The sequence below is a fragment of the Megalops cyprinoides genome, chromosome 6, assembly GCF_013368585.1.
Source record: "Megalops cyprinoides isolate fMegCyp1 chromosome 6, fMegCyp1.pri, whole genome shotgun sequence".
NCBI classification, from domain to species: domain Eukaryota; kingdom Metazoa; phylum Chordata; class Actinopteri; order Elopiformes; family Megalopidae; genus Megalops; species Megalops cyprinoides.
This window is the reverse complement of record NC_050588.1, coordinates 33,271,078-33,297,616: the sequence shown is the minus strand read 5'-3', so window position 1 is coordinate 33,297,616 and position 26,539 is coordinate 33,271,078. Positions and strand designations below refer to the sequence as shown.

At 39.2% G+C, this 26,539-nt stretch overlaps 1 protein-coding gene across 1 annotated transcript in view; it reads right to left on the bottom strand.

Moving 5' to 3' along the window:
• Positions 1–11,343: 11,343 nt before the first annotated feature.
• Positions 11,344–26,539, bottom strand: part of angpt4 (angiopoietin 4) — a 46,150-nt gene continuing 30,954 nt past the window's right edge. Inside the window, exons 7-9 of the mRNA XM_036530921.1 lie at positions 19,663–19,829; positions 16,896–17,026; positions 11,344–12,787 (exon numbers count right to left, since the gene is read on the bottom strand). Coding sequence (XP_036386814.1) covers positions 12,627–12,787; positions 16,896–17,026; positions 19,663–19,829 — 459 coding nt within the window. The 3' untranslated portion in view covers positions 11,344–12,626. The remainder of the gene's footprint in view (positions 12,788–16,895; positions 17,027–19,662; positions 19,830–26,539) is intronic.

Genomic DNA, 26,539 nt, shown 5'->3' with positions numbered 1-26,539 from the left:
CACCTACCAGGAATGGGTGATCAGTTGACACATGCATTAACACATGAATTAGACAGTTGACTGTAGCACTTACATGAACATCAATGGGCTGAGTAAATATCAACATTTACATATAAATTGCATTTTAAAATTCAAGACCCATCAAGTAAGGGTGAGTTATGACAAAAGTGTTTTAAGGGGTCATCAGAATTAGATGTAAACTACACATGTTCTGAGCAAAAAGATGTGTTTCAGACACGCTAAAATTCACAGATTTTTCCTATCCGTATTGTTAAGCCAATCCCTGAGCAAGTACAGCTACTTGGGATGTAAACATATTGATCATACTATTACAAGAAGAGGCACTTTTAATGATGTATTTCAGTGGGCAGAGGACATTTTTCACTATGGGGAAAAGAAAAGAGGTTATCAGTGCTTTGTGCTGAAATGAGAGGAGCTATGAGATGGGCTGGTTCATTCATTATTAAGTCTAAATGAATCAGCCTGTCAGTCGGGAACCTTAATTAGTTGTAAAATGCAGGAAGATATGAGGTCTGACTGTCATATCTCTATATCAGGTCATATGCTTACGTTTCAATTCCCCTTCTTTTTTTGAAATTCTTGTCATACTGAATTTAATTTTTTTTGTTCTTAAAAAAAGGTAAAAAAAGAAAAAGAAAAAAGAAACACCCACAGCTGCAGCTACAGCAATAACTCTAAATCACAGCCCACACCGTATTTTTTCACATTGACGTTACTGTAGGTTGAAATCACAGTTTGGCCCCACGGCTGTCTTTATTGATCTTCAAAGAAACATGAGCCCTTGTGCATTATTCATGTGCATTCAATTTAGCTTGGCTGTAGCCTTGTCAAATGGAGCCAGTAGATCAGGTTTATGCTAGTCTAGAAAAATGACTAAGCTATTAAATGTAATGACTGAGCAATTGCAATGAGGAGGAGGTGAATACTTGCTCTGCAAAAAAAAAGGGAAAGAAATGCAAAATAACAACACACCCTCACAATTAAAGAATTAATATATACTAAACATAAAGGAATCTGCCTTTAGGGATATGACACAATATGTAACATATCATACAGCATTTTTGCTTGTGATATTAAAGAGTTTCAGAATGCTTTATTATACTAACAGCGCAATGTTGCTGTTCATAATTAAGCGTTATATATTCATTTTTTGTTTTTCAACTTCCCATTGAAAAGTGACACAATTTATGCATTTTGAATGCATTACTGAAAGGCACACACAGATTATACACTGCAGGACAGCAAATCTTATACATCTAGTGCATTGCTAATTTGTCATATTGCACAGCTTTTGCATTATTTACAGTGTTAGAAACGTGTTTTCTCAGTGCCTTGCTATTAAACTTTAATATGCTGGAATGTTCCCTGACCGAATTCTCTCCAAATGTAAACTAATGTCTTGACAGCGGTGTCGAAATTGCAAGGCCCCTTCCCGCAGCCTTAAAAGCAATGAACTGGCAACCATTCCGTAAGTGCTTCGTTCTCAAGTAAACCCAAGTACGGTTCCAAGCTGAGATTGCATGGCTAGATAACAAGCTGTCACCAAACAGAGGCCATCAGAAAGGACAGCGAGCCCTGGGGAAAAGTGACACTTAAATTAGCACTTGTGGCTGCAGGGAGAAAGACTAACCCATTACTGTTGAGATTGCAGCCCCGATTACTGTATGTCTGTTTGCCAGAATAATTATTTGAGACTATGACCGTCCCTGTAATAACATAGATGTGCACTAACTGAGCTTGGCCTGGAGCGACTCTGCCTCTGTAGCTATATGAGGACACAGGACACAGTGTCATGGACGCTCTGCCAAGGCGGTGACCCTAGCCTATCGAGAGAAATGGTGAGGGGTGACAAATGCAGACAGCTGCCAACAGCCAACCCTCCCTCCTTGCCCCCCCCCCCCTCCCCCCCCCCCTTCCTGTGTGTTTTGGAAAAAAAGACTAAAGTCTCTGGCGTTATTTTTTATTTACATGCCTGAACTGAGGGCATGTTGAAATGTTTTTTTTTTTTTTTTCTAGGCGCTGAGCAGGTGTGAAAAGGGCATTGTGAGAAATCTCTAACATGCAGCACGTTAGCCAACATGCTGCTGCTGACAGAGCTGCTGACAAAGTTTAGGTGTCAGATATGTTCACACTCTAAAACGCCGGACTTGTGAGAAACTTTAGGCACCTTCACATGCAAAGAGGTAAGGAAGAACATGTCGGATAGTTACTTTTTGGTGGAGTTTCTCTGAAATGAGTGATAAACTTAGAAAAGTAGTAGAAATAGCAAGCTACCTCACTGTCAGCTATTATTACAATGGCTATTTTTAATGTGAAGCATGACTTTCCTGTTCAGTGAGGTGAGCCAGTAGGTAAAAATAGATTATTATATTCTGGCCTCTGAAGATGGTGTTCATAGCAGCACGTTCCCCATTGGGAAATGGAAACAATGTGACCGATGTTGCTGCCTTACCTCACAGGTGTGCAACTTCTGCTGAGGCAACGAGGGTGATGAAATTTTGAGTTTATTGACCTGTGCTTCCTAATCACCTCTACAAGCCTGAGATGGATACAGTGCCCCTTTATTCTGCAGAGTTGGGACCACATAAGGTCACACCGAATGCTGACATCTGCTGAGAGCAATGTGACTTCTTTGGAGTTCTTCTGCAGCCCAAACCTGCCCCCCCCCCATCCCACCCCAAAAAATCTAACACCATATTGCCTCTATCTGTCTTTAGTTGTGCCTGCTGTTGTGACCAGTGATGCTGGCAGTTTCCTTTTCCTGTTTTGTACTTATGTCCTCAGTTTTCATTGCTGATACCAGCACAAGGAATGTATTTAGACAGCTTATTTTATGCTATGCTAACACCAGTAAAGCTAGGGCTGAGCTGACATGGCTCAACACAACATACAAGATAATGTAAATCTGAGCCAAGTTGAGCAAGCTTAGTTCCTACTCTGAAGTGAAAAGAAGAGGTATTAGGCCTCAGCTGATCAGCATGTAGACATCAAATGATAAACTGTAGTCAGACAGAGATAGACCACAGGGTTTCACACTATGGAACGATCTGTACTGAGTCTGTCACATCACTAAAAAGGCTGCCAGATAAATCCTGCCAAGCGCAATGCTAACATCCTTGATGTGAAATTATACTCAAAAGTTGGCAGTCTTTTCAAAACTGTGATCTGTGAAAATGTACTTTGGAAACTTGCCATTTTTTATTCCTTTTCTTTTCAACTAAACATATTAATATGAGCAAGTGGCGTGCCATTCCAGCAACCCATAGTAATACCTGCTATAACACTCCTTTTCCTTGGATGTTTGTATTCTTACACTAATGCCCTACACAACATGAGCATTTAAGAAGCACATTTACAAAACAGCAGAATGGATTGTGTGAGCTGTCTGGAGGGGATAGGTTTGTGAAAGAAAATCTATAGAAAGTTGTCTGGTTTCGAATGCGAAAACGAACAGACGTGACAACCTAGATTTCTCTCTAGTTTTTCCAGAGGAAGTAAAAATAGAGCTGAAGGGGGAAAAAAAGGAAAAAGAATTGAGGTCAGAGGAAGATTGCGATTGCCAACGAGGCAGACACTGTTTTTGTTTTCCAAAATTTAATTTTTGAGATGTTTGTTTTTAAAATTTTTAATGTTTATCTGTCCTGCTCATTTCAGAACCAAAGAACAATTTGGGATGCATCAATTAAGTAGGACAAGTACAGTAGATGACCTGTGCTATTTGATATAACTCTTTAGATAATGAGCTGTATGAAGTATACTTTTAACAGACTCATGCGCCAGTTATAAGTATAGGATTCAAAGACTTTTGTTTTTTATCAGATATAAAAACAACAAGACCCATGAAGTGTAGAGGCAATTATGAACTCTTGCACACATACTAGTTTATAAAAGCTTTTATTATCGTAAGTTAGAAATGTCACAGTGTGATGATGTTAGGGTATATCCTTCCTTTAGCGTGTGGCAGGGGTGAAAAGTGGTGCTGCAGGATCTTTTGACATAAAGGGCAATACGCTGCTGACCTACTCTTGACCACCAGAGAGCAACACAGGACAAGTATTGTAAGAGCAGATGTCCTTGGAATAGCCCTCTGGAGCATATCAGGAGCTCAACTAATAAAAAAGAAGATTAAACTGAATCTGCATAAAACTGCAGTGATTGCAGTTGTGAATGTCCTGAAATGTGCATCAAACAGATATTGATGGTTATTGGGAACTAGCAGATTCATGTGGCGGTAAGATTTGAAGGCCGATTCTACTAGATGATGCCCTAAATATCATCATATTGTGCATAACTACAACAGCGCATGCTGAGAACATTGTCAATTCCCAAGAATCCTGCTGTTTCTCAAGCTTCAGAACAAAAATGTTGTTTCCTTAAAGAATGAAAACAGGCAATTTTAGAATGGCTTCCTGCACACTAAAAGATGCATTCCTGTGCAGCTTGTTTAATCAAGTTATGTAAAACATTTCAAAATGCAACAACTCATAAAAAGTACACTGCAGTGTGAAAAGAAAGCATGATGATTATCACATTAATGTCTAGTAGTATTAATGCAATATACATTATTGATATCATTAAACATTATGTTCATTCAGTAGATATGATTTAGACATGAATTGCCGTACATTTAAAGCGTGGTAGGTTGTGTTTAATGCAGTCATAGTTGTACTTTATTTGGCCTGGAATCCAATGAAGGGATCACACCTGACTGTGGGCAGAGGTTGTTGACCCCCTGTGCAGACATCATCAAAAAAGGGGGTGATGGGGTGGAGGAGAGATGTCATGAACAGCTGATGTGGAAAGGAAGTGTTTAGTATGATTTTTGCTGATGGATGTCTTAAACATTTTCTCAAAGAGTTGATACAATTCTCATTTTGAAGTTGTCAGAAGCCCCTTAAATAGTAGGCTTTACAGCCATCTACCCCCCCTGGCTACACTTTAATTATCTGTCTTAACTGCTTGTAGAGTAGTTAAGAAAGATAATTTCTTTCTACTTGATGATCAAAACATTTGTCTGAATGGTATATGGAGTACAAAGCTCTCATCAGTAGTCATAGTACAAAATAGACTGGCTTTTGAAAAAAAGAGAATGAAAGACAAATGTTTGCAAATTTGAACCCCCAAAGAAATATGCCAATTGCCACTTGTTTTAATAGATTGTTCAGTTGTTTGCTTTGCACAAGCTACAACAGTGCCTGTCATTTGCCACTGTACTACTTAAGCTATTATTAGCTCTATCATATCTATTGTACCTGTACCTAACTAGTAATGGTGTATAACATTCCTCTCCACTAGAGCTGAACTAGCAACTGTCTCAGACAGTGAACCTCTCTCACACTCTCAGAAGCGGTGTGTGTTGAAACAAGTGCCAGCTTTTTTTCACTTGCATGTAGTGTATCTCAGACAATGCTGAACGACAATAAATGTACAGACACTTTTGAATGACATCCCATAAAAATCACTGATTGGTTCATTTTTGTGAGTGGTGGCAAATTAAATCAAGAGACCCATTTTTCATTACATGAAGGCATTGCAGTGAAACCATCCAATTCATAAAACTCTTCTTGCTAACTGGCATAGAGCTGCCACCTGGAAAACATTTTTCTTTAAGGGTGGGGATTGCTGCCATGCCAAAGCTATAAAAGTCACTCCAGTAAGATCACTAAAGTGATTTACACTGCGTAGAAGCAGGAGGACTGGAACCACCTAAATCTGTTGTTTTTCATAAGTAATAACATCATCCCCTTTTGTGTATTTTTATAACTATTTATGTAATGACAGCAAACATACCAAAAATAAAAGAGACTAAACACATGGAACAGTACATTTTTCAACATGATTTGTTTCTTGTTTTAGACATAAATATTCACATATAAATCATATATAATGTCTACTGTATATAAAATATAGTATAATATAATACAATATAAAAAAGGAAATATACTCATTTGTTTATTTTGTTTGTTTAATGTCCCATCACATCACCACTTTGCAGTCTGGCCAGTTTGATAGGAAGTTACTGCCCTTGTGCATTGCATACTGTTGCATTTGCTCTGTGTGAAAGCCATTATGGGACTGAAGGGGGCTATATTATCATGACATCACTTCCCATCTTTGGAACAATATCAAATGTTAAGACTGCATGAGCACATCCTGTCAGTGTGAACATAACGGTGTCTTGAAAGGGTCGAGCTGTTAGCAGTAGACCTACTGCGTTTCCCACTTATATTCTACACCATAAGATTTACTGGTAATTGTCACGTAAGTCACACGTGAATGAGGCATTCCCTACATAACATGGCACTCCGAGTGCCAAGATTTCTTTTTTGAGAAATAAAACTAATGCAAACCACTTAATTCTGCATGCTGACCAGAACCCCCTCTTAGTGTAAATGTGAGATGTCATGCAAAAATGGTCACAGTGCAGCCATATAATACCGTTGCAGATTGATTAAATCAATCGAATAAAGGGAAGAACTTTATTCTCCCTGAAGCAACTTTTTGCATGGCACTGGTAGAGAAACAGAAAAAAAACACAGTACATTGCACATAACCACAATGCCCCGAACAGTCTAAAACACGAGACATTGTGAGAAAAGTAACACAAAGCATACACAGCATTCCAGCACATGTGCAATTGTGCAAGAACCTGGTGTTCATTTATGACCCTCATTTAAAAACCATATAGACGATGGCAGAAAACTATATAGCTTATAGTATAAACAAACAGTTTCGCTCAAACAATCCTGAGCATAATTAATCGCTGGCTTTTATTATTTCCAGCCTTAGGTCACACCAACCTGAACAGCGGACTATTTAAAGAGCATCATAATGGATTATGGATGTAGGACACCCATTTCTTCTGCTGGAACATGCAACGTGGGCTGTGAGACATTCTGTAACAACTCAGCTTGCCCCCTTCGACACACAAATTCAAAAAATGGAATATATTTTGGCTGTATGATGAGATGGAGGAATAAGCAGAGAGCATTCTGGCCGAGGAGAACATTCCTCGATCTTTTTCCAAAGAGAAATGCGTGAGAAAGAGAGGTTTTATAGGGAGTTGGTGGTCCTCAGTGAAGCTTCAAGACAGGCCAGGTCTCTCTGTACTCTGCATTGCGGCTGTTAAGGTCACTACTCGCCCTATGTTATATGGGCTAGGCCGTTCCAGAGCATCCTAGTATCACTGGCAGGATGCCGGTGTGCAAAGTAGTATTTATTCTTTCACAGGATAGCCAAAGCGTGTTCATGAATTAATCATTGTGAATGTTTTGTAATACTACCAAGTAGGCCATTGTATCAACATGTGCGTCAGTGTAGCACGGTGGTAAGGAGTAGGACTCATAGTGGAAAGGTTGCTGGTACAATTCCCCTCTAGGGCGCTCCTGCTGTACCTTTAGGCAAAGTACGCAGAATTATTTCAGTAAAATATCCAGCTGGATAAATGAATAACATTGTAAAAATTGCAACTGATGTAAGTTGCTCTGGATAAGAGCGTCTGCTATATGCCAGTAATGTAATGTAATATAATGAATCAGCAAACAGCAAGAAAGTGGAATTTTCCCTATGGAAAGCTTTACATCCTTATTCAACATCTACCAACAATGGCGTTCTGTGACAGAATTGTTAGGGAGGAAATGCACAGCTGAGATAATTACCTGTTTGACTGCTGGTCCCTGCAAACATTCTAAGAGAGAAACAGTCTTAACAGAGCAACCAGTGCAGACAATCATTAGCCAGCAAGCCAACACCTGGTAGGGCTATTGTTAGCAAGCAAAGTTCAGGTTGCTGTGTGTTAATTATAGTGTTATATAGTTATAGTTATTATGGTTAGCTCCTTATCATAAATTACTTAGCTGTTTTTTTTATAGCTAGCTACCTAATAATTATATTGCTATGATAGTCATCTCTAGTCTTTTCTTGGGAATATTGCAGGCACACGTCTGTTGCTAAGATAGCCTATGGACGTAACATTGGAATGTATAAAAATAATAATTAATGATTCTGTCATGGCCGTTCGATGAAAATAAAGCCCCAACACTGTTACTTCTGCTACATTCCAACAGATTCATTAATTTCCCAACAACCCCCATAAGTCAGCAAAGAACAAACACAAACTTCCTTAATACAATTCTCTGGCATCCAAGGTGCCACTGACTGCACTTACATACAGTTGCGCACACCACCAGACGATGGTATCATCTACCCCTCACCCTAACCCTAAATGGCTCCACTCCATCAGTTATGGGCATTTCAGCTCCTTTGAAGTTCCTGCTGAACTGATCATTTCACTGAGTTCTGAGTCACTGACTCACTGATTTGTTCAGTGAAGGCCTCAATTTATATAGTTTGCCTCTCAGTATTTTGTATGCTCTGTTTTGAGAAATTGGGTATAAATAACAGTACAATGGGTGGTTTCTTAAATTATGTGTGCAAACAGGTTTTATGAGGTGGCTGCGTCAGTAAATATCAAACCTCTGCTTAAGAACAAACACAGCGGTGGGTATCATTTGTTAATCTGCCTCTAACGGATCATTTTAGTGTTAAAACCACATAAAATCTGTCACTGTTTCCATCATAGTCCAACTGGTGTGTGTGTGTGTGTGTGTGGCTTCAGACAGAAGTTTCTCCTAAGTGGGTCCTGAGTGGCTCACTGGCAAGGTGTCCACTTTGAGCAGAGGCTGAACCCCTTGGATTCAAACACCACTTGGGTGACATTTCCTAACAATGACCAGGGGATAAGAGTTGGTAGGTCAGCCTTGTCTCAGGCACCCTGAAATTTGTCAGGCACCTGTGAATCGCTCGATCATATCAGTGGAGTAGCACCTATCCTCTCTCTCCACTGTAGTGCGCTGTGTGATTTGTTGTGTTAAAAACAGCCATTAGCTGCATAAAAGTGTGTCAAAATATTGCAATTGTCTTGCTTCAGTGGCTCTGAATGAGTGTGGAGGTTGCGACAGCAAGTTGAGCCTAATATACAATTGTAGATTCCAAAAAATGGTTGCATACAGGTGAAAAGAAGATGATTCAAAATGAATAAAAAAGAATCAAAAAGTTGTTGTAGTAGGACCACTTTTCACTTTTAGATTATTGTGGTTTAGGCCAGAATTGTGGTTGGGGAATCTGGTCCTAGATCAGCACTTGTTGGCAACTTTTGCATCAACCTTGAGGGTGTGTGTGTTAAAAAGGAAGTTCCATCCAAAGGCTTATAATTTTGATTCTTTGTGCTTTGGAAGCACGATGTTATCCTTTAACTGGAATGAAATCAGTGCTGATAACATGGTATAAATGAAAAAGCACTTCCTTAATGGGACCGGCTGTTCACTCTTGAATGTAAATGTAATACAATTACATGTTCTCTGTTAATACCCCTTTTGTTACATTATCTAATACTCTACGAAAAAGGGGAGTAAATAGGGACAATAACAGGTCTAGATAGATGCAATCAAAGTAAGTACTTCCATACGAGTGTTATCCTTTCCATCAGCCCATTTGGATTCCTACCAGACCTCTGGCCAAGTTTGTGCAAGCTGATGATGGGTTTCTGGTAATAAAATTTTGGCCAGTACTGAACTGTAATAGTTGATAACATGCATTCGGCTTGTGCGTCTGATAACACTGCATTTTAAACTCAAAGGCGCAAACAGTTGTGACCGCTGTTTGTTGGAGTTATTTGAGAATATCCTATTTTACAACCATATGGTGTACATGATTTGTAGCCATGTAATGCAAGACCGCAAATTGTAGGCTGTTGCTTTTTACAGCTGTATTTATAATCTACAGTGAGATTTTCATTAGAAAAAAAATGTAAGATAGTGCACATGTAAATGCCTGAGAAGCACACTTTAAAATGTGTATCATATGGGAAAATTCAATAAAAATGATTTTTTATGTATCCTGTGAAACTCACAGTCAACCTGATAAAACCTCAGAGAATAACCACAATTACCTACAAATCAAAGGCTATATCAATATTTGAATAACTTGTTACAAGTAAGCATATTCCAAAAAGAGCACGCAAGTTATTTTTGTGTCAGGCTTTTTTGGATCTTAACCGTGTTTTTTAACAGGGAGTGTTTCTAGTTCTTGTATTTGTATTGGCATGTCAAAAGAATTTAGTATGAGCCCTTAACAAAATAGACAATACATTTGTTCATATGCTTGCTCCCACTATACACATATAGTAGACATGGTAACTAAGAGTTTAGATTCTTCTATGCAGTGTCAATCATCAGAAACATCGGTGAGGAATATTTTTAAATCCGTGTGTTGAAATGAGTTGCTCTGTCCTGCAACATCACTGTGAACACAAACTAAGATGTTTATTTGCTCACGGGAAAATGATCAACTCTTACCATTGACACTCTGAGAGATGGTTTCTCTGCATGTTCAGCAGAACTCTCAATAGAGGGGTGGATTGTCACTGGAATTATTTTGATTTACAACCAGAATGCATTGGCTGCTTGCAAAGAAAAGAACTGAAAGTACCAAGTGCAATTCCCTAAACCATACAAGGCACTGGCGGGTAAATATATCACAAGTGTTTTTGTTTAAATATATTTTTTGGATATTCTCTTTGTGATATTATGTCTACTTGGAGCCAGTTGGGGAGGCTAGCTGTACTTTATGTTCAAATCGTGTTGTTTTTCATTTTTGGTTCAAGATAGTGTTAAAAATACACCCCGACACAACAAATATGATCTGTATTAATTTATTTTCGGCAGATTAACAAAAAAAAAAAGAAAGAAAAAGAGAATGATCAGTAAAGTGTTAGGAAAGTTTGTGGAACTATTAGCCATTTTTTGTTTATGGTCAATAATAAGTTTAATGTCATATCCCCTTCCATAGTGTATAACAAATGATAAGTTTTCTTTATGTATTCTCTTAAGTTCTCTCTGTATCTCATAAAGTGCATCTTCTCCCAAAGTAACTTAACCTCAGAAGCCCATATAATAAGCCTAACATTTATCTAAGAAAGAGAAAATTCACAGACTTTAAGGACAATTAGAAACTGAGTAACTAATAAGGGATACGTATGCCCATTCACTCTGTTTGAAATAGTTCAACCATTAATTTTACAGATGAAAGCAAGACAACACACACACACAAACACACCATACACAGTCCAGTTATTAAGCAATTCAACAAAATTAAAACATTTGAATAACACAGGACTTAAAAATGGTAATGCACAATGCATGAATATGGGATATACTGTAACACTGACGTAGGAATAAAAATGCTACATTGCAAAATTACCTCAAACAAAGAATCTTTCACCTCTTAATTTATACTGATGCAATCAAACAAAAAAATACTTCTGTGAAGAATGTTCTTTTCTTTTTTTACACACTTTTCCTTTATGAGTTCTTTTCCCTTTATTCATTTCAACTCATACCACTGAGACACCCTCAGCACTTGCACAGGAGTACTGGGAATAGTGAACACAATCCTCAGATGCAATCGCACACCAACAGTGACTGCTCCTCACACTACAAGTCATGCAGCACACTACAGTGAAGTAAGCACCAACTGGAGGATGGGCACGGCTTTGCTGACATCATCCAAACTGCATGTGCCCAACAAACTGCAGCGTGCCTGAGAGCGGCTGGACAGGGACATGCCCATCCCTGTCCTCCTGTGAAGCCAACTTGTCATGCCGCTCTGGGATGACAGCTGGGATTGAACTCTGTCTGCAGAACTCACCTTGCATTCAAGACAAACGCCTAAGCCACTGAGCCACAAAAATGTTTTCAATATATTTGTGTTAATTTTTTAGTTCACTTACCTATTATATCTGACAAATGTTATAATATGGAGAGTATCATAAAACATTACACATTTAAAGTTACTACCATTTAAAGTAAGGAGGATGAAGAGCTAGAGAACCCAATACAAATACATGTACATTTACTGCTGTTTGAATTATCAGCAGAAAGGTAAATTTGCATGACATAAATGTACAAAACAGGAGTGTAGAGGGACTTGCACACATGTAAGCAGCCCATTAGTGAAAATAAGTAGTAAGGCAGAACAGGTCTTTACAAAAATAGGGGAATGCCACAGTTTAGTAAAATGATTACACAATTATTGATGAAAGTAAAAACATGTTCTGTATAAATTTCAGTGAAACAGTTCATGTGTTGTCCTTAGCCATACGAATGGTTACTCCACCGACCTCATGACGGATTGAGTCTGATTTCCTCTATTGCGTTGCACAGTGCTGTCGTGACGTCTGACAAGTCTCGGTTTGCGGACAGTAACAGAGTAAAAACAGCGCTCCCTTTGAATTATGCAGTGAGACGCACCATTCACATCAGAAGGGTGGCAGTTTTCGTTTGCACACACACGCAAAGAACACATCATAAATTTTGGCAAAAAGAAGGAGAGCCATTGCAAAGACATTGTGAAGCTGCCATAAAAAGGGAGAAGCCCTCCCCACTATCTATCAGTCTCTTCTACTGACTTCAGCCTCTGCATCCAGTAAATCAGATCTGGCCGTCCAGTGACTGCTTGATTGGTCGTTTAAAGCACTTGGCAAGGCAAAAGCAAGAAGCCACGTTTGTCCAGCTTTTGCCATCCGCCTCTCAGGGGGATGTTCCTGCTCAGAAGTCGGACGGCCGGATCATCATGGTTGTGGCGCGCAGGGAGTAGCTGGGACCCCGGAAATGGTGCCACTTGATGCCGTTCAGTTTGCGGATGTTATGGCCCACTGTGTAGTACATGCCATTCAGATTTGAAAGGCCACAGGCATCAAACCACCAGCCTGGAAAACATGGATAACATGATAACAGTGTAGTGTTAGAGGTAAGGAGCATAGTGGCAAGAAACAGGACTTATAACCAAAAGGTTACCAGTTCAATTCCCTGCTGGGAATTCATTTTATCAGAAAACAGTACATAAAAAAATCATGTTGGTAAAACATACAGAAATGATTACCTTAGCTGATCTCTGCTCCTGCTAATCCATGTAAATGGTATTTTCCCATGATTCTGTTTATGATATGGTCACAATGATATGGACTCATTTTAAATCATGGTCTTATTTTAAATAGACTAACCCTGTCTATAAAATTAGCTTATCGCTACTATAATCGCTGCAGCTCTCTGGCCTCTCTTGTTTCTAATTACTTACTAATCCTTTTCTTGTGGTAACACTGGTAACTTGGCAGCACTACAAAGCATGAGTATTGGTTACAGAATAGTGTTGAGGACGTGACAGAATGTTAATAGTGTAGGACAAAGTCCTTTCTGTCCACAAGCAATCCCCCCACACAATCTTTGGCTCTCTAAAAATAAAAAAAAAGTCAAACTCATTAAACATGTCAAATTATTGCTACCATGTGTGCGGTCTGAGAGTAGCAAGTGGAAAATATCAAAGAGTGAGAGAGACACTCTACTAAGATGCTTTGCATGTTGTTACCACAATAGAGAGTCCTTTTTTCTTGTTACTGTGAATAATTGGTCTGCTGGCCAAACCCATGCCAGTCACACAAGTTGTTTAATGATTTGTTGCCCGCTCTATTCCACTTACAAGAAGTTATTTTTCAAGCTGAACCTTTCAGGAATTCCAGTTCCAGCCCAATTAAAAACTCATACATAATGTGGTAGCATTCCTTCTGAAGACCTCAGCTCTGTCTGACCATGCACAACACTTAGTGATACAGTGATAAATACCATTTCTTCCTCTTTCTTTGGTCATTACTATAAATACAGAGAGAGGTTTGGTGTGAAGAGCCAAGATTAAGTTTCAGACTGTTATTGAAATTGCTACTGCTATGGTTTCAACGTGAAATTAAGTGATTGATAGTATGATATAAAATCTACCTTTGTTTTCCTATTGTATCATTAAAATCCAAATATGTCTCTTAAAAAACATTTATTGATAATAATAAACTTATATAGTAATAAACTTGAAAAAAAATAGAACTGGTAAAGTATTATTTGACAACATAATGAATGGAAAGAATGATATTTTTTGACAATTTACTTAGCAATAGTCAAATGTATGTATTTTGTAATAAAAAAGAATAATTTCAGTGCGGTTTGACAATGGAGAGTTAGTGCTCTTGTAGACTGTTCCATGTACTGGGTCTCCCAGCTGGTAGGATATGGACATGTCAGTGTCCGTGCACCTGTGAAACAGGATGTGATCTCTGCCTCCCACACCTCAGTCACTGAACAGCATCCTGTCAGACTTGCTTGTACTCATTCAACACTATCATTTCCCCTGAAATGCCGATGAATATGCTGTGCTTTAAAGGAATATGCTCCCACTGAGTACGATGTGCCCATCTGTTTTCTAAGCAGGCTGTGATTCTGGTATAGCAATCTGGCTGTCACAGATCAGAGATACCACAGTTCATCTCTGAATAATGACATACCCCTTTCACTGCACTGCTGTTTAGGTTGGACGAGATGTGTCATGTGGTTTTTTCCATAAGCAGTTTGATTATATGTTACAATGCAAACAATCTGTATCCTTCAAAAGGTATCAGCTGTGCTATTTTCAAAATCAATCAAAATCAGTGCATTAAACATCCATTATCCTGGGGTTGACAGGAGGTGAGCGATATCATGTCCTTGGCTCTAGAATAAATAGTCTTGATTGTGGATTGTGAACAGCATTAAGTTTAATTCCTCATGTGTTGTGTAGAATACGGAAACAGAAATTTATGCCCGGTGAGATCCACAGAAACTGTATTTTGCCTTTGGTGTCATCAGTTAGTTCTTGTTATCTGACTGAATAAAGCCCCAAGGAAATAATCGGCAGCATTTCATTCAGTTTTAAAAAGGCTATTTTGATTTTACATTATAACATGACTTTCTGGTAATAATTACTTGTGCCATCTTAAACTAGACTTGGTGGACCTTAGTTTCTTTATATAACATACACACCAAACATAATAAAGTACATTGTTGAGCACAGAGGGAAAGGTTAAAAAAAAAAAAAACATTTTTATGACACCAAGTAGAGGAAATTGGATATATATTGTGTGCTTGGCTGGAAGCTGATAAGCTCACAAACACCACTGCTGTAGGTGTTAGAGTATTCCTCCGAGCACTCTTACACACCTTTAAGGCAAAAACACACGCACACCCGGCAGTCGGTCAACGCACTCCCATGATAAAGAGGTGCCGGAACACAAAGCCCAGACCATGACTGACAGCTTACCGCTGTTGCGCCTAGACTCTGTTTGCAATCGCTCAATTAGTTGCAGGTGCATAGATAACGAGGCGAGAACTACCGGCTAGTTAAGGGCACTTGCACACTACAAAAATAATAAGGAAACCCACAGGGGATGCAAAAATAAACTGTGGCTTAAAGTGCAAAAGTGCTCAGTGAAAAATGCAGACAAACATCAATATCAAGATGGCTGACAGCTTACTCCTTAATGAGTTTTGAGTCTTCGTGTGAAGAACAAACTTTAGACCAGGTAGGCAGCAGTATCTGCAGTTTTGTCTGACCTCTCTCTCGGTTAGCTAGCTAAAAAACAGCCCGTGCTAAATACCATCTCCACCAAAAACAAAAGCATCATCTCTGTCCATTTATTCATTTTGAATAACGTATCTGGCTAAGTAACGTGGATGTAATGAGTTCGTTGCTGTGTAGTTTGTTCTGTTGTCCAGAGCTTGCCCCTCCATGCTGATAAATTTGTCGTCATTTTTTTATGCCCAAACTGCCACCATCACCGCATTTTCTTCTTGGTTGAACGCTCTTTCTCGTTGCATATTTACGTTCGCGTGTGTGGTGCCCCTGCACTCTGATTAGTATAAGGGTGAAAGTCTCTACAGACTGCTGTAAATGCGGAGCACTCGACGGAGACGACAAGCAGCAGTCGGCCATCCAAGGTTTTTATCCATATGGTATTTGTATTTTCATCTTAATAAATAGGTTCTGAACACAAGGTATTGATAGCTTATCTATACGAATCTGGATATATTTACCGTCAATACTGTTGATTTCATGATTTTTATGTTTTTAGAAATGGTTATGACCTTACAATGCACTTTAAGAAAATTTATTGCATAATAAAGTGAAGGGGAATATGTCTGTCAAAAGTTGATTAAATGCTAGGGGGTCACACTGGTAAAGGGCAGTACATTTCAAACCATGTCTTCAATGACTATTTCCACTATTGACCTGGCTCTCTGGACCTTATCAATAACTTCACAGGATGAAACTCCTCAATAGTTTGCCATTAAAAGATATGAATGGTATAAACTGTTTAGCCCACCTGTTGTATGTGTTCAGCAATTTATGGTAACTGTGAGAATTTTTCCTTGGTTATCATCACTCTATTAGCTAGCTGTGAAGTTGAGTAAACTGTTTAGTGCTTGATGGTTTTACAGAGATGTCTGCACTACCGAAATAACTCCTGTGTGACAGTGCAGACAGTGACAGTTCACAGAGACAAATGCTTATGCGTTTATCTGGTTAAAAAAAACATTTCATCTGTATATTTATTTTGAAAGTTGGTGAATGGTGGACACATGCCCTCTGGGGACCATACGGCAACAAACACGCTGACGCATCTGTACATTCCAAAGGGTTCATCATTTTTTGCTCACTAGCTTCGATTTCTTCCCTTAACTTTTTTTATTTGCTTGCACCATTACTGCCTGGTTTTAAAGCCAAGATGGAATTATACTGAATTATAACTTCTGAGGTTATTCATTTGGCGAAACAAAGAAAATTCACGTGTTCTCACTTTAATTACAACACTGCATGTGAGCAACAGGACATGGAACAGATCTGATTATACACAGGCCATGTGAGAGTTGCTGCTGACAGTATTCTTAAATGGTAAACGCTCTCGGTGGGGAATTCAGGTGAAATGCAGGTTGTGGTAGTTTACTCAGAGATGCGCTTACCCCCGGTCAGCATGAGGGCACATTTGCACAGGCAGTTGTCGTTGTCAGAGTCCCGGGTGCTGAAGCCAGTGCCGTGAGATGTTAGGCTGCTCTGGTGTCCAGCTGTTCCACTGTAGCCCCTCAGGAACAATCTGGAGACGAAAATCAATACACATCACACACACGTATGTACGTACTGTAACCTTCTGCCTTTTATTTTGCCTTGTCCGTTAAGAGTTCTTATAACATTGCAGTACATTTGTTAACAGAGTGACTGTTCCACAAAACTGTGTGGAATGTTGGGAAGTTGTGCTTCTTTTCCTTTGGGACATTGCTTGTTCTTTGATCACCACATGCACAACAAGAACCGTGACAGAAACTACCCAGTGGGCTGTTATTTGAAATTCTGAGGTGCACCGCCACTCCATGCTGATCTCGTTGTTTCTTTTATTGTCTTAACGCCCGCTTACAAGCTAGCGGAGTCGTACATTCCACCCAGACCTCCTCACCTTAATGCCATTACCCTGGAGGTAGCGAGGGCTCCCTGGCTAACAAGGACTGTCACAGTACGAATACAGTCACAGTGACAGACACCCACTAATGCTCTCCCACTTCATACCCAGTCTAAGGAACCTGTTCCCCCCACTGACTTACACAACGTCAGCAGAAGTTTGGCTGTGGTGTCATGCTGTGTACTGACGTATGTGATTTAAAGATAAACAAGCTTATCTCCATCTGTTGATGCCATTTCAAAGCAAGCCTACATATAGTTAAATTACCAGCAGCATGTTTCATATGCATTATAAAGGTCCAAGGGAAACATGGATTTGTAGTTATGTGATCCTCTCTGCCTCAGGGAGCCTTATATTGCACAAATGTCTTCCCCAGAACACACAGGATGTCCATTAGACATTAGACAGTCACTGCATTTTATTTCTGTAAATTTTATATATATATTAGGTAATTTATATATAAAAAAATATAATTTATATAAATATAAATTATAAATTTGTTTATGTTTATAGTTTTACTCACTTGCAGTTATATTACAGTTTACCAAATTGTACTGGATTTTAACTAGTCCCTCTCTCCAAAATAAAGTGTAGTTATCTTGATTTATATGATGTGTTTGACGTATTTTTACTGTATGCTCATTGTGCTCTGAAGTTTGTATGAGAAGGATTTATTCAAAATTCCATAACCCTTCAATATTTCACAATATCTGCAGTATAATCATCAGCATCCCTTCCCCTTCCCAGCAGGCAAATCAAGTTTATTTATTAACATGCATTAAGTAACTTTGTGAAAGTAGGGATTGCTTGCTTCGATGGCCTAAATTTAAATTTAAAGTCTTTTAAGAATGTGTGTGAAAATTGCTCGGAACATGAAGAACCAAAGAAAGTTCATCTATAAAAAGGAGTTTGAACTATGCCTTTTGCCAAGTGCCTCCTCTGATGTCAGTCATGACGGTTTCAACGTTATTTTGTTTGACTCAAGCTGTACAAAAACACTTATTGCCAAATAAGATTTTGATTATAAAATAGTAGATCTTATCACAAACAAAGTAACAAACAAATATTCATATTCGTATCCACAAGAGTCAAGCATTACTGAAACACAATGCATAATTGTTCCACCTACTACTCCTTGCAAATGGATAAGGATAAGGGTAGGGATAAGGGTAGGGCGTCCCTCCTCCATTAATCTTATTCTCTTGACTGAATGAATGTCTCATGCCAGCAACTGTACAAATAGTGTCTTTGAAGTCTCCTTATACACAGGTTTGAAAGTATGCATGTCCAAAACCAATACTGTATGTTTCTAAATAAAAGACACTTTCTGGAAGGAATCTATAGTCTGTCGTTATGGAATTTTGGCCAGCTCTCATTCTCAGATTTATAATGTGCTTGAATTATTCAACAGACATAAACATAATAGAGATCCTGTTGTTATGGTGGGATTTTTAGAGCAGAAAACATTTAAAATATTTCCAGTAAAGGTCCCTGTGCATTTGAAATGATACTTTTCCATGTTCTTCATTAATTAGGTTGTAAAAAAAATGATTAGTGTTTCTCCATTTTAACAAAGATTAAAAGGAATTAAAAATTAAGTTAGACAGGATTAGGTTGTCTATCTAAAATAATTGGGTAGACATGATGAGAACAAAGTCTTAAAGGTGTTACTTTTTGTGCAGATGGCAAAAAATGTAAAATTTTCATTATGTGGGTGTTGATGGGCCTGTCCATCACCATCTACATGATGGATAGTAATGACTGATCAGGACCTCCCCTTCAAGCAAGTCTTCCTACACAGGTGGAATGACAGCTCATATTTCAAATGTAGTTTTTATGGAATTGTTCTGAATTTAGGGAGGAAAAAGAGAGCATTATGTCACCTCAGAATTTAAGGGGAGACAATGTGATCTGTTATGCACTGCACAAAATGTGGCACTGTACTTTTTTTTTTTTTGTTTGTTTTTAAAGTATTGAAGTGTTGGTGCAAATACAGCCATATAACCATTATTTTGTGCCTTTGGAGGCTGCAGGACGACACAGGAGAAATGTTATTAAATCGTGAGGAGTCATAAAATTAATACCCCGTAATTTTAAAATAATTCATCTCTCTTTCTGCAAGTGATTTCTTAGTGACTTCTGGAAGTGATATCTTTGTCTAAATATTGGATAATGGATGGAGTAATCATATAACCACAGCCTATACAGTACGAAAGCCCAGGGATCCCCTGTGTGGAGCAGATGGAAACAGAGGAAGATGGTGCACTATACAGTACCTGTATTGTTGCCTCTCGCTGCCCAGCTGGAATTTCTCATACTGTGAGTACGGAGCGTTGCCCTCCCAGTCCTTGAGTTCCACCCGAAGGGTGTATTGGGCCTGGTTGGTCATCTGGTACACTGCCTCGTTGCCCAGCCAGTGCTCCCCTGCGGGGTCCCCAAAACCCTAAAAATGAAACAACATCACATCAACACTTGACCTGTAGGCATCACTGCCCCCCTCAGAGGCCCAAAGGCAGGATGCTTATTCAACACTCATTTAAAAAAAATAGTCAGTACTTTTTAAACACACACAAAGTGAGATTTTATTAAATATAAAGAGAATTCAATAAGATGAAAAATGCATCTCTGGTGTCCTGGCAGACCTATGCAAACCAATGAAGTTTGGTGTGGTGCTTTGCTCTAAGTTACACTTTTGACTTAAGTCAGTTATGTTTTGGGAAAGCTGAAATAAAAGGATTGATACAGGTTAAATTCATTTGTGTCTTTAGATTGAAAGGAAAGGAAGCCACAGCCTCCCCAAAAACTACTGTGTCGCTCCAGTAACTAATTGTACACATTCTTGCCCTTTGACCAGTGTGTCCTTGTGTGTTGTGACAGATGTGGCAGTCTGATGTAACCCTCTAGTATGTGAACCCGCACGGAGGAAGAAGGAATACAGGAAGCATTATTAATACTACACATCTCTGACCGCAGCTGTTTGTTCAGTGGCGAGATGTCCTGCGCTTCCTTTGCTTGCAAACAGATGTTGTCGGATTGAACTGACTGACCACTATTGTTTTTTTGCATTTTCCCTGAGAGTTCCACAAACGCCTTCCGATTTTTAATATGTCTAATTAATTTTCCTCCGGGTTATTAAAAAGCGCAGCGCCTGTCAGGGTATCCCTGCAATGTGTTCTTGAGTTGTGGTGAGGAGGAGATAGATAGGAATGATTGTCACGGGGTGTTCACACAGTAGTGACTGTATGATAACTACTTTGTGAATCAAGCTAGACGGTAGACATATTAAGAAGGAATTGTTCTGGGGCTCCTAAGCGACTCAGCTAGTGAAAGCACTCACTCGTTGCAGAGGATGACATCTTTGGAAGCCCAAAGTGGCAGAATATGCTGGCTTCATTGATAGGTTGACCAGGGTCCCCTTGTCACACTGAGTGAGTGAGCAAGTGCATTGGAAGATTGCATTTGCTCCACCATGCATTAAAAGAGCTTAATATGCAATTGTTCATTCCAAATTGAGTGAGAAAGGTTGAAAAACATAAATAAAAGGGGAAATTAATTTGGATCAGTGAAACTGAATGGTTGATAATGAGCTGGAACAGGCTAGTTTTAGAAAGCAAAACAATGGCTGGGATTCATTCAAACCTACCAAGCCAGGAAAATGCTATTTAGTATATATTCAGTTTTGTTGTATACAAGACAAATTGGCTTTATGCTCATGAAGGTCAACCTCACGTTCATAAGGGCTCAAAATCCAGGACACAGGAAAAGGTGTGGCTCCTAATTAAGTTAGGTTAGGCTGGTTTTTATTTGATTTAAAAGCTCTTTTGCTTAGGATTTTTAAGATTTTGCTTGTCATTTTATCATAGCTAAAGTCTCTATTACTGACAGTGTGTCTATATGCATGCCTACATATCCAACGTCCTATATCAATAGGGCAACATAAGTCATGTAGGTGCCAGTACTAGTCATGGGAGATTGAGGCTTTGTTAACCCCAAAATGGGTGGGGCTATCATCAGTGTCTAACTCTTTCGAACAAATCATTGCGTTTTTCTCTGTAGAGCAGTCTTTTGATTGGTTCATTGAGTCAGTGAGGAACCCACTGAGGAGCCTCAATCATCCAACACTAGCCAACGTTGGTTCAAGATAAATATTTACAAAATCTCTGGCCAAAAACATTTCACTTGATGAAAAGGCTCAAAGAAAAAGTTTAGATTGTAGATGACGATTAACATAAATTGCTTGCAAACAGCTGCTGTTGGTTTAGCTGTTGTTTTTCTGTTGAAGCGATTCCTTTAAACATTGCACTGCCTCTGATATGATTTCAAAATCAAGATGGAAAAAAAAGTCTCATATGCATTTCTTGTCATTTAATGTTGATAGGTTCCTGAAACCGTATTTTATACACAGTTGATTTGAAATATTTTATAACAGAAAATGTTTGACACAGACGACCAAGTCTGTGAAATCAAATTGAAAATTGTGTTTTGTTCAAGCTGATCAGAATGATAACTACAATCAGAGTCTGTATCGGAATCTTAACAGGAATTTAAGACCTTCAGCGTAATTTGCTTAAAACAAAGGATTAAGACAGGATTACACATACTGTTCAAAACAGCTAACCACTTATTAATGTGTAAATGAAACATATGCAAAAATTGGTTCAAATTAGTTAAAAAAGGCAAATACAGACCAAGTACACCTCCAGCCCCACCACTTTGGTTAGTGATTACAGAGGCAAATGAAGACATTGCTTTGTTTGTTCTGGGCTCTTGGGCCATGTACCAGTGGCCTGAGTGTAGCACCTGGAACTCCCTAGGTTGTAATGTACTTTCTGCAACATTTATCTAGTGTGAAAAGCAGATTTGGTTTTGTTTATTTGCCGCTCCCCCCTGCAACCGTGCTGCAGATGTTAACAATTTTTTTCAGTATTTTGTGTATTTGGAATGGTCAAACTCCCAAACAAGACCATAAAAAGCAATGTTAGAGTGAACTCATCAAAGGTTCTGGTAAACTGTATCGTTTAGCTCACCATGAAGCAGTCTCATCATGTCTATTGAAACAAGGAATCGGTGTCCCCTTTTGCTGACGGTGTCAATGTTTGCATGTATGCCTTTTTCCCCCCTTTGTGCAGCCTGTTTTGTAATTGGCAATTGCATATTAAGCTCATCTCACTGTTACAACTTATGTGCTTGAGCAGGAAGCAATTAAGAAATTAACGCAATCCTCCAACACACTTGCATGCAGCCTACAGCTATATTTACGAGTCGCATACTGCGCCACAGTGGAGTGGACCCTCGTTGGAGGATAGGCCTCACCGACGTCATCCCAGAAATTTGCAGACGCCCGATGAATCACAGGGTGCGTGAGAGCGGGGAGATAAGGAAACCCCGCATGTTCTACCCATCCCTATCCCTGGCAGTATGAAGCTAATTTGCTCCTCTGCTGTGGTTTCAAACCCAGGCTGTAGGGCTCACAAAACTGTCAACGATTTGTCTGCGTTCCCATCCCTATTAAGGAGGACACTTGATAATAATGTAGACTAAGAACCGTAGTGTCTGTGGTTATGTCGGCTTATGCTGTCGTTAGTGCCTAGGTTGTGCTGCAGAGGAGCATGGCAAAGCATTAGCTGGAACCACAAGACTTCAGAAACCACTTCAGAGAGACATTGCTATATGAGAGGAAATCCATAGTCCATCTAACCATGGTGCCGTTTTAATCTATGTGAAGTCGGACTGTTCCAGTCCATACAGTAGGTGGGGTTGTATGTGTATGTGTATGTGTATGTGTATGTATGTGTGTGTGTGTGTGTGTGTGTGTGTGTGTGTGTGTGTGTGTGTGTGTGTGTGTGTGTGTGTGTGTGTGTGTGTGTGTGTGTGTGTGTGTGGGGTGGGGTGGGGTGGGGGGAGGGGAGGGGCAGGAATAATGATTTGACCCTTATTTTTTTTTAGAGTGAATGTTCACATCTCGGCCTGTACTGCCTCTGCCACAATGTTTACTTCAGGCTTAAGTGATCCACAAGTCACACTCCTGCTCTCTGATACGATTAGTGTTTTCTGTGTGCTGACTATGATTCTACATGTGGGATCCATTCATGACCAGCTGGCGCAACAGATGATGCAGGCTTTCTTGGTTTTAATTGGTCGCCTATAGTTAGCCTGTTCTGTACTGACTGCAAGTGTTTGTGAATAAGATTCAGCAACACTGTTATTGTGTTCTCCATCGATATACCAGGTTTATATGAAAATGGCATGAAACAGCCTCAGTTGTGGGTTTGATATAGCATGTGATCGTTGAGGCCTTCATTAACTGGTGTGATGGGAACTAGTGGAAGATTACTTTTCTCACTAAGTGGACTCATTATGGATCTTTTCCATGGTATTTGTAACCTTAGCATGTTCAGATACTGTAACGCAAGCAGTCAGCACTGTGTTTAAAGATGAACCCAGGGCTATCATGGCCCAGGCTTTCTCAAACATTGGTGCATTGTAGTACTCACAGATCTTGCTAACTGGTGTCCACATTTCAGTCCTATTCATAGAGGCTCTGTCTCTGATTTCATGAGCTCCTTTGCTAAAATCATGTGCATCAAAAAAAGAAATCATTGTTCTTTCGCTCAATTACTATTATTCTTGGTGGTGTCAGACTTAATCCCTGTGGTTATAACTGACACTCTCTCAGGTAACCTACCTATTCTGTTTGGATCTTTACTTAGTCATGCTTGTCCTCTTTCTTAGCCTCTTTTCCAGTAGAGTCACCTTGATGGAAGGCCATTGCCATTTTATTTATGCCCCCTTTAGTTCTCTGGTATAGCTTTTATCAGGTGATATTTTACAAGGTTTCAAAGGTACAGTCCAGTCTACAGGGGAAGAGGTACAGACATATACTTCCTCTGTGCACCCATCCAAGTTTTGGGGTGAGTCACAAAATGTGTCCCGGTGTTCCTGTAGAAGTCCCTCAGTTCTTGGATCACCTTTTCATTCCTTTACAAGCTTTGTCCGATCTCTGCCCCTTAGAAGGCAGGCTTGTGTTTTGGTTGGATGGCGATTACAGTATATAGTGGTCTCTTTTGTACTGTTGGGATCCCGTGGAAATGGTGCATGGATTTCTTCGGAGAACTGAAATCCTCCAGAGTGAAGCATGTTGCATTGTGACAGAGAGGTCGTAGCTGGCCTGGTATTTTCATCCCAGTATGTATTGACAGTATTAACCCATGGATTGATGTAGAGCTGTACATTTGTGTGTGCAGACTGCTGATCATAGCTGTGGGTCCCTGGCCTGGCCTGTTGTTGTTGCAACACTGCTGTTGCCTCTAAATGTACATAACTTAATTTTATTAATGAGATTTTTGTACATTCAATATTTCAGCTAATACAGTATATGCCACATTTTCTACATTTCTTAAACATTAACCTAGATTCAGTAAAAAAATGCTCTTATATTTGACTCAGTGCAGTTTATTCATTAATTTGGCGATTGCTGAATTGGACAAACTGTGAGGGAAGGATCTAAATCTGAGTTAAATTAAAAGGGACAAATGTTAACTGATACCAGGCCTCTTGCTGTTCTTTTGATCAGAACTGAAATTCACCAGGAATTTGGCAAAACCTTCTGCCACAACCTGTGTTTTTCCTTCTTTCTCTTTTGGCTTGTTACTGTTGAATCATTGCAGTATTTGTTTTCACTTTAAACATGGTGCTGTTTTATATGTATTCATTAATTAATTTAATTTTGATTGCTATTAGTTTAATCATTAATCTACTTTGTGCGCTTTTGTCTGTTAATATTTTTTCATTCATTTCATTTGTCTTTTCCTATCAGTATAATTTGAATGTCTTTTCATTCTAATGTCTGATTTCCATTATTATACACTATCATTTTTCATTTCATCCATTCAGTATGATGGTTGATTAATTAAAAGCATTGAGGGAATATGTTGGCTTTGTTTACCTGTGAGGTCCACTTTGAAAATACATATTTTGGAAGAAGGCTACTGTAGTTATTGTAGTGTGCTGAATTACAGGTGATTGGTAAGAGAAATTAATTTCTTGACTACATGTTCAGATAGTATTTCAGCTGTTTACAGTGATATGATGATATGAAATGAATACCTTTAATACTTTGTGATTTTAAGTATTTCATCTTATGTGCAACTATGCTATGTACAACAGTGTAGCATAGTGGTAAGGAGCAGGGCTCATAAGTGAAATGCTGCTGGTTCGGTTCCCCACTGGGGCACTGCTGTTGTACCCTTGGGCAAGGTACTTTACCGAGAATTGCCTCAGTAAATATCCAGCTGTATAAATGGATAGAATTGCAAACTCTGTAAGTCACTCTGGATAAGAGCATCTGCTAAATGACAATAATGTAATGTAATGTAGTACAATGCAAAAAGTGTCTGAACCGTGAAACCGTGAAAAGAGAAATGGTCCTTGAACTCATGAAACCGTGAAATTTAAGTGGGCCGTAAATCTGATAGCCATGGTTAGGGGAGACTTTGCACTCCTACATCTTAAAGAAGCATGGTGTGCAGATATCCCACTGAATACTGCGGCTGCTGGATAGTGTGAAACTCACAGAGGCTCCAAGGAGACAGCAGCACTCCAAAGGTTGTACAGAACACATGTGTCATGCCCAAAATAATCATGTAGCTTCCTGGCAGGAAATGTCAAAACCATGTATTTCCAGGCCTCCTCAAAACCGCATTGATGAATCATCAAATAACATACACCAAAAGCACAGAATGATTCCACACACCAGTAGCCATAAAACAAGATGGTGTACTATACAGTACACATTCTGTACAGTTGGTCCATGACCCTGGAACATACATCTGGTTCCATGCCCTGCATTAGAGGGTGCTATTGCCAGACACTATTTAAGTCTGTCAGCTTCGTTTTGTGCTTGGTGATTTGTCAGCCCATGTCATCTGAATTTGGCCTGGCTCTGTTTGCACATCAACTTCAAGTGAATCAGCAGGAAAACATTTACTTTTTTAAAACATTTGTTGAGTCTGCTTTTAAAACATTTTAAAAACAGATTCTAAAAACATTTGCCCCTGAAAATGACAAATTGCTCCACCCACCCCCCCCTCCTAGCTCAGTTTACAGACCAAGAGCGGGGTGGTTGGGTGACTCCATGTCTGCATGCTCAGATAT